This window comes from Indicator indicator, chromosome 2 (assembly GCF_027791375.1).
Source record: "Indicator indicator isolate 239-I01 chromosome 2, UM_Iind_1.1, whole genome shotgun sequence".
Classification (NCBI taxonomy): Eukaryota; Metazoa; Chordata; class Aves; order Piciformes; family Indicatoridae; genus Indicator; species Indicator indicator.
Window position 1 is genome coordinate 46,598,388 of NC_072011.1, and position 13,382 is coordinate 46,611,769.

Genomic DNA, 13,382 nt, shown 5'->3' on the forward strand with positions numbered 1-13,382 from the left:
GACAATTCTGTGATTCTGTGATATAGATATTACTTTAGTAGCATGTTCTGATGTCATGTCCTAATTACATTTATGCCGTAAAACACTGAGAAAATTCTGTTTCTGTACCCAAATGACTAACAGAAATCAAAGTAGAGCTCAAATGAAGACAGAAATCTTTTATGCAGATCACTTATATTGTGCTAATCATTTTAGTAGTAATGTTCATATATTGTCAATAGCGATTATGATTTTGAGAATAAGAAATGCTTGTGTTCTCGTTCACTTCTGCAAATTGTCGTTGAGAACATAACTTTTTTAGTGCTGACAAGTTAGTGCAGCTTGTTTGTTATTTTGTTGTCAAGTTTTCAACCTCCAATATGTGAACATTTTGCTTGTCTTATACATGTAATAGGAAATATACTGAATATACATTTTAATGCATATTTTGTTAAAAATCTACTGTGCACTAAGCTTAAAATGTCACAAACTTACTACATCGTGAATTTTTTTTTCCAATTAATTATTCATTCTTTTGAGGTAAATATAACTTGCGAATATGTGCAATGAATGGTGCTGACATTGGTTTCAGTTATCAAAGATGTGAATGACATGATGGTGCTTGCATACTCTGCCTGTAAAATCCTTAAGTCCTGGTACAGAACAAACTTCTGTTTTCTCACCTGTTTCCTGGTTTTCTGTCAGCTTTCAATCTTCCATGGGTCATTCAATAAACACTACTCTGCATGACTTTTTTGTGTTGCCATACGTCAATCAAACTGAAGTGCATACTTTTTAGTAAGCAGAGAAAATAAGCTTGCTTTATTTGAGTATCACTGTGCCTTCTACAGGATAGTGACTTGCATTTAGTTTCACTCTTAGTTTATTTTTGCTTTCAGCTATGCAAAGAGTTTGGGGATGCAGAGGTGGAGTGCCTGATGAAAGCAAAGGTGGAGCCAAATAGAAGAGAGAAAAAACTGAGCATCAAAATCTTAATGTTCTCTAAGCATATTCAATTTTAACTGTTCTGCTTTAAGACAAAAAGGGAGAGAGGGAGGGGTTAAGGGAGCTCAAATTACCTAAAAGCTTTTTCCTGTAAGAGTTTCAGAAACTGGTGTTGCATAAAAAAAAAAAAGAAACAACAACCAGAACCTCTCTTAATTGTATCTTGACTAATTCTGTTGGTGTGGGATTAAAAAGCTGCTGAATGTCATTGTTTGGTATATAATTTCTTTACTAGTGAGGGAATGGATTTGTCATTGTATTAAATGTATTCTTGGAACATTGCAGTAGGAGTCATCTTGTGTAGCACTTGCTAATTCTGTTTGTACATAAACTTTGAAAACTAGTGAGTGTGAGAAGCTGTTTTGATTAGACATCTAAGATATGATAAAATATGTATCAACTGTACAAATCTTTTCTTTCTAGGTAATATCCCTAAATTAATTTGCATTTTTTTTCATAGTTTTTAATATTACAAGTACCACATTCCTAATTAGAGATGAGTGAGAAGAACTCCAGCTTACCTTCAGTGGAGCTGGAAGAAGCTCCTCACATCTCCTGGGGGCTCCTCTTGCTCTGAGTTGGAACTTTATACATCTGCTGCAGAGGGATGAATGGTCACTAACTTCAGACTAAATAGAATTTCCAGAGTTCTGGACTCACCTTAGACTTCATGAATTCTGTCTTGTCCCTACAGAAATGTACTATTCCTTCTCCCTCTGTCAGCATAATTTTTTTCCCCTCTTATTCTTCAGCACTTTTCATGAAAATTTCTAACTAAATTTGTTTTTCAGCCATGTGATTGTGGAAACTCTACTCCTGATGGTCCTTGCTTTATCTTTCTCTAGTGTTGGAGTATGTTCCCTATGCTTTGTAGAGCTTTAACACTGAAAGTGAAATGGGGGCTTTCCACCTAGCAATTTGGGTGATAACCTTTGCTGCTTATTGGAAAAAGAAAATGTCCCACTGAAATCTCCAGGAGTTGTATGGTTGATTTTTTAACTGCAATTTAGATTGCTGGCCCTTAGTCACATAACAATATGTATTGGAGAAAACCTGTGCCTGTTCTGGAAAGAGAAAGAGGGTGTTGGATGTCTGTAATTTTATGCTGTTTGCTTATATTAAAGTTAGCTTCAGAAATCAATCATATTATCAATTGGTTTGAATCTGTGTAACAAACTTAGCACTGTTGCTGCTTCTGTTAGGACACAAGCATAAGTAAATATGAGATGAATTCCAGCAACTTGCAAGTAACTCGAAGCACTTACACGATCAAGTGTGCATTTTTGTTTTCTTTCTTTCCCCCCTCCCCTTTTTTTTTTATTATCAGAGCTGACAGACTTTGGTTTTGTTTTATCATTTTCTTTGAAAATATAAATCCATTTCTCTCTCTTGGGATGTTTCAGTAATAGTAATATGCTGTTAAAATAAACAGAATTTGGATTTTTGAAAACAAGAAGTGAGTCAGAGTTAAGTACATAGGATAACAATATATCCTATAACAATATAACTTTTGGAGAAACCACAAACAATCTTCAAAAGAAATTCTTGAAGTTAGGTCCTTTTATCAAACATCAGAGGCATAAGCTTATTTTCTTAGATTCTAACTGAAAGGGATTTTCCAGAGGACGCTAGAGATTAAAATCCCTTGCCTGAACTTTCCAATGTTTCCACCTGACATTCAATTATTTTTTTTCCCCACCGCCCCAAACTCTGCACATGAAAACATACTTACCATTAGACTGGTTGTGTTAAAGTAGGCCTGCTGTACTTAAGGGCTTGCCCTGAATGCATTTTGCTTTTGTGGCTTCACAAGCATTTGAAATACAGCTGGTTGTCTGTAGGCCACAGCACTAGTAAAGAGGGTTTTTTTCCCTTTTTAAAATTTTAGAACACGTTTTCGTTAACTGAATCTCTGTAAAATAACATTGTTTTGAGCTTTGCTTAGGATGTGTTGTCCCATGTAATGAATTGTTCAGTAAATGTCATTTTAAACTGCACGGTTATTCTACTTGTTAAAATTAAAAAAAAAACAAAACACATTTTTTTCAAGAGGTTTGTTGGCTAGTCTCACATGTCAATATTAAAATTCATGGATACAGAAGTTAATGGTAGGTACTAAGAAAATCATGTTTTATGAGGTGTTAGAACTGTTTCAGGGCTTACTTAAAGACAGAAAAAAATAAATTGCATTTACTTCATTGAAGCTTGACTTTTGGATTCAAAGGACAAGTGAGGTATAATTTGACCAAAAACCAAAATAGAGCTGTTAGACATGCAGCTCGGTCTTATTTAGGATGAATGTTGATCTTGTTGTAACACTGGTAGGGCTGAGCCTAGGTCAGGAACTTGCAGATTGCTGCCCAGACTTGAGAACTCTTTCCCTCCCCACTACTTTGTGACCAGCATCATTAGGTCATGTCTGCAGTAGGTTTGTAAACTCTGCAGGATACGAATAATTCTTGTTCGGCTGTGTTGGAAGGTGCCTTGCTTTGTCTCATAGGCATGGTAAAGTATTAACAGTGCACAGGCTGCTTGTGTTGATGTCTGCTAATGTTTGTAAATGTAAAATAATAAGTATTTTACAACTGCTGTGTGTTGCAGTATAATTTTAAGTTGTTTGAATTTGACTTTCAGAGAGACATGCAATCATGCCACGTTTTCTGAAATTAGGATTTTGTAGGGAACCAGGAAAATGTTACCGAATGCATTATAATTGTGTATTATTTTAGTATTTGTGGGTTGGGGTTTTTTTTCAGGCTGCCAAAAGTAAAAGCTTACAGTTATAACTTACATCCATGTAAAAGACATCAGTTAGGGTTGTTCTAGTCTAGCACTAGTGATCTAATGTTCAGTGTGTTTGGTCAGGCAAAGTTGATCAGTATGCTGGTCTGCCCTCTCTACACTTGTGCAGGTTGACTGAGTACAGCCTCCAGGCTTCATATAAACAGCGGCTCTTTAGCTTGATAAATTTGTCATGCTGATGACAAATGTATTTTTACAGTGTCTCTACTGGTATACTGCTATAAATAACAGCGCTGAAGCTCTGTTATAGCTGAGAAGCTATTTAAAATACTGCCCACCTTTGGTGTGCATCAACAGGTTTTTGAAACTGGAAAATGGCTTCAATTGCAGTTGTAACATCAAGGAAAAGATAGATTAATTGATTTTTATTTTTTTTTTAGTAATGTTAATTGTTTTCAATGATGGTTCATAGCTCTGGAAAATGAGTCAAACAACAGTCCTTGATGTCTGCATCACATCATATAAAAAGAAAAGATAGCTGAAGTATTAGGATACAATAATAGAACAAAACTATCATGCACATAATAGGTGTTCTTAAGCATTGTTCTTTAGTGTTAAACATTCTGTGCTGTGTTTAATGAAAGTACATTAAATTAAGTTATATTGATTGTTTCTTTTTTAAGTATGGGTTTGCGATATGGTGATTTAAAAATATGCATAGAATATTGTTTTTCTGATAATTTTAACAGATTTGCCAGAGACTAATTTGAATGTTAATTGTGACCAGAAATCAAAAAAGCAGTCCTTTGTTTTCTTCCAGGTTAATTAATACATTTGGGATATTTAGGATACCCTTTATTAAAATACTAAAATAATTTTGTTTGACTTTCATTTATTGGTCAACTACAATTATTTACTGTAGCAGTTTGAATTAATCAAGTAATTTAAGCGTATGTATTTTATTCCCTATGTCTCTTGATAATTCCTTAGAAAACAGACACTAAAATACAGTTACAGTGCCTGATTATTTTTAAGGGTGGGTTAATTTCTGTTGCCCTTTCTACACAAAAAAATATACCTAGTAGATGTTAAAGTACTTTTTAATGCTATCTGTGAAGCAATGTGGCTTTGTTTTCTGGAGACCGACGATAAAAGTAAGTTCACAGATTTGCACTGGACATGCTGCAATTTGTGTCAAGTGTCTTGTTTCTGCTGACGTTAGTTCCCACAAGTTGGAGGGTACCAATCCTTTTTGTTGCTTGGAGATCATTGTACAAAATGAAGTCTTCAGCTCCAGATCCACTATTCAAGCAGTGAATTCTCTAATGGTAGTAATTTCTGAGTACCCTTTTAACAAAACCTTAATGATTTACTTGCATGGTAAATTCCAGGAGAGGTTTGAAAGTTGGGCCAAAGGACATGCTTCTGCTTGTTAGGCATAGATTTTGAGGCGCCTTGTGTGCTTGACTCTAAGTAAGCTCCTTGTACAAATGGTTCAGCTGGCTGAGGGAGGTAGTTTCTTCTGGTTGAGTAAAGGGAGTTGTGGGGGCAGTTGTGTTATTAGCTGTCTTTATCTATGGAAAAAAGATTAAATAGGAGTTGTTCTGATTAAAAAGAAAATACAATACTTAATAGTTTTAGCAGGTACGCCCTCATGCATTCATTGTTAGTGTTAACATGAAAATGTTATATTTAGAAGGATTTACAAAGGATGGGCCGAAGCAATTATCTGCCATGTTGATGTGTAGAGGGGCTGTTGGAGGCTATGTAGCATAAAATTCTGCATAAGTAGCCTTGCATATTTGACTTAGGCTTTATTTGTGCAGATTTTATTCTCATGTGCTTAATGCAACAGTTAAGAGGGATTCCTGTCATTACAAACCTGTTATATTGAGTGAGTAGCATAGCATATGTGCGCTTTCAGTAGCGTCTGAATAATTTGATACTACTCCAGTGCATATAAATAGTACATAGAAATATATAATATCATCTATCCTCTGATATTTGAGAAGATAAGTGAATATACTTTAAACCTTTCTGTAGTGTAACCTGTTAGTAGTAGAAATTCTTGACAATGGTATTGGGATAATAATATCTTTAATTAGATACTTCTAGAAACTCAATTTCTAACACATCTCTATGCTTTGAATGAATGTGAAGAGGGGTGTAGATATTTCTTCGTCGTAGCAAAAGGAAACTTTGATGGTCAGTAGCTGCACCTTGGAAGGCAAATTTGTCATCTGGAAAGTCTTCATAACATTTGCAACCTAACATCATTCACTAGCTGAATGTATTCTACTTCTTGGAGGTTCTGGTTGCCTAGGGATTGTTTTATGCCCATCCTGTTTCTTTATCTATGCTTTCACATACATGCTGTCATGTCCATTCCATGTGGTACAACTGTTATGTTTGAGTAATAAAGAAAAACTTGTGCGTATCTTGTTTTGTATTTTCAATGGTGGCTGCCAAGCAGCAATGAAGTTAAAAGACTTTAAAAGTCATTTTGGAGACACCTGAGAATTTCTTTGTCTTCCTGGCAAAATGGACAACTGAGTGTTACATTTTTTTCAAATTATGTATAATTAGTGTGACAGAATACACACAAACTTAAATCTTGAAATAAATGCCTGATCTTCCTTCCACTAGCAGAGGTATTTCAGGATGTGTGACTTTTGATTATAACATATCCTTTCCTTGTTTTGAAGGGAGCATAGCTGGCTGGATTGCTATCTAGGTTCACTTTCAGCAAACTGGAAAATAAAGCTTCTGCTGAATCAAGTCTCTTCCAAAGAACAGTTTAAGGCCTGATCGGGGATTATGTTCTTTGATACACCCAGTGCTGTAATTCATTGTGGAGATAATGACAAATGTCTCAGTTTTGAATCACTCAACTGCATGTTATTTCTTCTGAAGGAGTGAGACTAAAACCTGGGAAACAGCAATATTCCCTACGGACTGTACTTTATATTCTGAGTAGTTGTTTTAGACCAAGATTCTTAAAGAGGTGGCCAAGAACTTCTAAAGTTAATGAAATTTGTTCATGCAACTTGTAAAACTATATGATAATTAACTTTCAAGTGCTTTGCAGTCAGTAGCCTTTCCTAAAAGCAGAAGGAAATTTTGAGTACTGTGTTTTGGGAGGTTTTCTCCTTTTAACTTCCTCCATCATAATGAGATTTAAGAAGAAAAAATTAAGTTAGTATCTTTATCTTACTATATTTTAAATTCGTGCTTTGTCATAGAAAAGACTTTGTCAGAAACACATTGAGTGTTTCTGAACATTTCTATTTGGGTTCTTGTGCTGTCATATAAATGCATCCTTACGTGACCATGCATGTGAGCTGGAAGCTCTGCTGTGTTACCCACCTGATGGCAGGAGGAGGAAGGAATATATAAAACATCCTCACAAAGAGAAACTATGTTTTCAGTAATTCAGGAAAACAGAAATAGAAAACTTTAGGATGTGGGTTTTTTGCTTGTATCTCTTTATTCTGAAAAGAAACCCTTCTGTTGTGGTAGCAACGCATTTCTAAGTAGAAACTGACGTTTGTTCTGCAAAGTGTGCTCATAAGCTTTGTGGTTGTGAGTCCAAGACTATGTTCAAATGCCAGTACTTGCTTTTCACATTCAATCTTTGTATCGGAGGAGCAATGTTGGTGAAATTTGCACTTCCCGTTTGTAAGTAACTTTATTATGTTTTGCATCATGCAAATATATCTCACTACCATTACCTGAAATAAAGGGGCTTGTGTTGTACAGTTGTTTCAGTTATTAACCACTACTTGATGAACTACCAATATTAGTACATTGGGATTGATGCTGTCAGCATGTTAAATTTAACTGTGGAAGCTCAGAAGGTAAAACAAAGTGGATGAAGTGTTTGGTGTCTTGGCTTGGATTCAGCTTGATATCCTAAATTAATGCATCATGAAACCACAACAAATCAATGCAGATTTACATGACTGACATGTAAGAGCCCTGATGCTAAGTCAACATAATGATTGAATTAGCTCCTGCATTTACAGAGTCTTCTCCTTCCAGGTCAGACTTCCAAGCACTGATAGGCTTATATTGGGAGCTAGCCAACATAGACTGAAGCATTCCGACATTGTACAGGCAAAGAAATCTCAGAGCTTCAGAATTTTTACCTTTTGACAAGTGTGATTGATTTTCTTTTTTGGGGAAAAAACAATCATGGGGTATAAAAATTGAAGCATTTCCATTAGTGGTACTTAGCTGAAGGACCTGCCAATCATCCCAGAAATATCTGTTCAAAATCTGAAATGTTTTGTTGCTGTGGGGCTGATATGTACTTTATGTATTGTCCAACCTTATACAATACCTGTCTTGTTCTTTTAGTAAATTACTGTAGCACGATGCTCGTAAATAGGACAATTTTGTGAACATTTGTATGTACAGCATTAGTGTCTTCATTTGATAAACTGATATTATAGGTAAATACATGTCAGATTAAAGACAAGGCTTAATGGATGAACAGGACCGTTACTCCTTTTGAGTAATCATTATGTGTTTTTATATGATGCAGGGAAAGAGTTGCATAAAACAAACCAACCAAACAAAAAACCCTAAGCAAACAACTCAGAAATGTGAGGAATGCCTTATTTTAGGGATTAATCTCATGGCAAAGATGTTGCAAGACCTACTGTAGACCTTTTTAAAATATGTTCTGCAACTTATCTTTAACTGGTGCTGTTATGTAAGATATTGATAAGTTCGAGCAACTATTTTTTTTATCGTTAGCATTGTTTGCAGGTCTTATTTATGTACACTTTGATATTTTAGTAACCTGGTTTCTCTATTTTTGTTACTCAGCATGATGTATCACAGACTTTACTCAAAGCAACTCTGGACAGTGTGGTTGAAGAGTGTGTCAGCTTTGTGGGAGTTGATATTAACATCTGCTCAGAAATACTATTAAGGTGAGTCAAACACTTTCCTATTCCAGTAATTACATGGCTCTGGATCACAGAGTCTCTGTTTAGTCTGCCTTCTGACTCAAGCTCAGCTGGAGCAAATGGCTCTTGTGTTAAACTTCCAAGTACATGAAAATGACACAGTAAGACAGTATTTCACTGAATCATTAGAGTCAGTTTTTAAGAGTATGAGTGATTCTCCAGGATAAAATTATTGTTGGGAGAAAAACAGATATTTAAAACTTTTGATCCATTTTTAGAAAAAACTTGTTATAAGCAATTTGTACTTTTACACTGAGAAAGGGGTTTTCAAATGGACTTTGTCTTTTAGAAGGTATTTTTATAGATACTGCTAAGTGGAACAGGTAATTATGCTATATTTACTTGGAAAATGTTCTGGATTATATTTCTCTCAGTTAAAAATTAAAAGCTCATTCTGTCTCCTGTTTCTATTGTATTATGCAGTAGGAGGAGAAGAAAAAAAAAGTCATAATCTTAGTAGTGACAATTAGGTATCAAAGTTAGGAAAAATGTATTCTTCATATCTCAGCACTGGTTAGGCCACACCTTGAGTACTGTGTCCAGTTCTGGGCCCCTCAATTCAAGAAAGATGTTGAGTTGCTCGAACATGTCCAGAGAAGGGCAACAAGGCTGGTGAGGGGTCTGGAGCACAAGTCCTATGAGGAGAGGCTGAGGGAGCTGGGGTTGTTTAGCATGGGGAAGAGGATGCTCAGGGGAGACCTTACTGCTGTCTACAGCTACCTGAAGGGTGGTCACAGCCAGGTGGGGATTGGTCTCTTTTGCTGGGCAACCAGCAACAGAACAAGAGGACACAGTCTCAGGCTGTGCAAGGGGAAGTTTAGGCTTGATCTTACAAAAAATTTCTTCACAGAAAGAGTGATTGGCCATTGGAATGGGCTGCCTGGGGAGGTGGGGGTGTTGGCATCCCTGGAGGTGTTTAAGAAAAGATTGGATGAGGCACTTACTGCCATGGTCTACTTGATTAGTTAGGGTTGTGTGATCAGCTGGACTTGATGATCTTGGAGGTCTCTTCCAACCTGGTAGATCCTGTGATTAACCTTCTAACTCCTTACGATAATTTCTGAAAAAATCTTTCCATATTTTGAAAGTCACTATTCTTCCTCTTTTTCTCCACTTTCTTTTCCATATTCTCTTCCTGTGTAACTATTTCTTAGACTGACTCCTGATTTACCTTCTGCCTTACCTTCTTTCAGATTTACTTCAGCTATTACTAAGAAAGCAAGCAGTACCTATTAGTAAATGAGGCTGACAAGCTTTCATTTCATGGAATGAAAGCTACCTGAGCAAGTGCATACAGTGGGCGAGCACTGTCAGCCTTCTTCAGGGTACAACTGTATCATGCAGTTCAGCAGAAGGCACCAACCTGAGGTGCTGTTGTGTCCCCAAAAAACTGATTGTGGAGTGACGCTGTCCAGACATGGTAACAAAGTCACCATCTGTACTGTTTGGTTTAATTAACCTGGCTTATAGTGCTTGTATACATGTGCTACATCAAGGTCTGGATCTAACTCAGTGCTCAGCAGTTCAGTTTTGCTGTTCGGTGTAGATGCAGTCACTCATGCAGAGTATCATACTAGAAAGCCTTGAGATCGTCAGTGAAGAAGTCTGTGAATTGTGTTGTGTTTCTTTGTTACTGTAAATATACAAGATTTCATAATGTTTCTAAGACTTTTTTTGAGAAAGTTCCATTCCTATGATTTATATTTTGTCTGTGGTTAAAGGTGTGTCTCTACAATTTAATTCTGAGGTTTCAGCAGCTTTGGATTTTGGTGGATTTTTGGTTTTGTTTGTTTGTTGTTTGGTTTTTTTTAACTTTCGATTGAGGATGAGAATGATGGAAAGAATTAGGTTGGTTTTTTTTTTTTTCTTTCCCACCTAATTTTGACTATTCTTGCCAGGTTTGCTGGTGGTGGTTATTCTGGAATCAGTCCATGTCATTCCACAAACAGGTCTCTGCTGCTGTTGACTTAAAGCAATGACATCTGATATAGAGAGAGAGCCAGATGGATGACATTTCCTTCTCTAGTGCCAGGAGTAACTGCCCCACCGAAAATCTTTTCCCTCTCTCTGTGATTAACATACTCCATACACAAAAAGTTGTACATACGGAAAATGTGCAACAAACCCACTGTTTCCTGAAGGAACTTGGCTAACTGCAGTGGCACTTAACCGGGAAATTCTTTGCCAGATCTGAGTTGCCCTCAGAACAACTCATGCAGTCTATTTCCAGCTGCTCTTTTATCTCAAGAGCAGCTGAAAGAAAAGGAACAAGCTGTGTGAATCTGTTAAAATTGTATGGGGAGGGCAGGCTGCTTCCAGCCACTCTGCTTCTGAATAGCAGACATCCGCCTTTCGAGTTGGGGCAAGGTGTTGCAGTACTGCTGGAAGAGAGGAGTTGAGATGGAGTTGTTCTCGCAGGAACAATTTATCTGTTCCTCCTCCCACTTTGTTTCCTGAAGAGGGCAGCTGGGGGCAAGCCATAAGATGTGACAGAGTGAATTGACGTTACAGAAATAGCCAACAGATCATAAATTACATGTCCCTGGCTTACTAGTCAGGTATGTGCAGAACTGTATTGCTGTACCAAGTTTTGTTGACTTCAATGGATTCCTTCCATAGAAGTAAGAGAAGGGATCATTTTTCAGGTGGTGTCTTTGGTCTATTGACAAATTTCTTAGTTGTTCTTAATTTTTGTAAACCAGATTTTCTATGGTAACATGTATCCTTGTAAAGAATTGCACTCATATTAATGACTGTTCAGTGGTAACAAATGTATTCTGTAAACTTTTTTCATAGACACATTGCAGGACTCAATGCTAACAGGGCTAAAAATATAATTGAATGGCGAGAGAAGAATGGGCCATTTATAAACAGAGAACAGCTCAAGGAAGTTAAAGGCCTGGGTCCCAAATCCTTCCAACAGTGTGCTGGCTTCATCAGAATCAATCAAGAATATATAAAGACCTTCTGCAGGTAATAGAGATGTTAGCTGTCTTGACTAAATAATCCAAAACAGTTTGAGAAGACTTCTCTCTTTTTATGTTTTACAGGCTTAGAGATGTGAAGAACAAATAAGCTTCTTGAAGTCAATGGTTGAAGATAGTTCTTCCAAATAATCATGGCTTGTTAGCCTAGCACTCTAAGTTGGGGTGTCAATAAGCATATAAGTTTAATTACCAATTCTGCCATTGAATAGGTAGAAGAAATTTGGCACATGGTAATATTGTAATCTGAAATATTAAAGCCTTAGTCTTGCGTTTCAGGCATAATTTAGAGGCTTGTGACGTCCTTTTAGTATGGTAAAGATTACTTTGCAGAATGTAATGGTAGTAAACTAGAGTGGCCAGGATTAAGTTTTGCATGTCTATACTCCTGTGCCTAGCATGATGTCTTAAATGACTTAAATGTGACGTCCTTTCCCAAGTCCAGTTTGTCAACAGTGGGTCATCCTTTCCTTGCCATCTCATTCCCTGTTTCTGAATGAAAACTTTCCTTTCCTAACCACTCATTGTCCACCTCTTGACCTGAAATCCTTCCTCTCCACAACAGAAAGTGCCCTTTCCAGGGCAGTGTTTCTTCTGCTTTTCCCATTTCTTCTTCCAACAACAAGGATTAAGAAAGGCCACAGTTGGTACCACCATCCCCACCCTTTTGCCACTGACTCTTTTCAAAAATATTTTCCTGGGAAGCACATGCAGTTTTTCAGCCAACCCAGTGCTTAGAAGCAATAGTGTATTCCCAGTTGCTTCTGGCCAAACAGCACACGTGTAACTTCCAGGCAGGAGGTGGGCATATTAGGACTGGCTTACTGCCCAGATAGAAGGTATACAGATTGGTTGCCCATCTGGCAGGGAGACACATGCTGCAGGCCAAATGGTGCGCACTGTAAGCACCAGAAGACCAAAGAATTGCTTTTAAGGCTGTAGATGATCGATAGGTCTTATGTTGTACAGATTTGTTCTAGTGAATGCTGCAGTAAAACAGAGGAAGAAAAAAGACTGACCCTTTCTCTTTTTTTTTCTGCCCTTTTTTTTATCTTTTTCAAAAAGTTCACTGGTGAAATGTTTAAGAACATTGTTTTGGGTCATTTTCTTCCTTGCTGGAGCATGCTTCTGATGTTAGTCAGTTTCCATAAAACTTGAGAATGCTATATAACCTGAGAAATCTGCTATAACTTTGGAGTTTGAGGCCAAAGTAAAGCTCTACCACCATCGCCTCCATGTTTCTTGTGAGCCCAAGTGGCAAACCCAAACATTTTGGAAATGAACTTTGAGAAGGCTTCATTTTTGTCATCTCTGATCATGTTGATGTCTATAGAGTGCTGTATGAATTAGGGTTTTTTTTGCTTTATACTTGGAAGTTAACAAATAGTGGATATTTAAAAAAATAGTATGGAAAGAGAAAGTTATACCTGCATTTCTGCTTCTGCATATGTCTACCTCTGCATAGGCAGGGCGTAAAATGTGAATGCTAGTTCCAGGTACTTCAGAGCGTCCTCTTGTCCTGAAAAAGCAGGAGCCACTTGCGATTCAGGAAACAAAAGCAAACCAAAAAGAGGCAAGAAAGGAGCCTTGGCCAGTAGGAGACATTTTTTCACTTACGGGAAATTATTTTTAAAAAAAGTGTGCCAGTTTTAAGTGTGGTATACACACAAAGGTAGATCTCTCTGATTTACCAAGA

The 13,382-nt window shown here is 37.0% G+C and overlaps 1 protein-coding gene across 1 annotated transcript in view; it reads left to right on the plus strand.

The window, feature by feature from the left end:
* Positions 1–13,382, plus strand: part of SRBD1 (S1 RNA binding domain 1) — a 128,453-nt gene that overhangs the window by 98,000 nt on the left and 17,071 nt on the right. The window contains exons 16-17 of the mRNA XM_054397832.1: positions 8,560–8,666; positions 11,499–11,675. Coding sequence (XP_054253807.1) covers positions 8,560–8,666; positions 11,499–11,675 — 284 coding nt within the window. The remainder of the gene's footprint in view (positions 1–8,559; positions 8,667–11,498; positions 11,676–13,382) is intronic.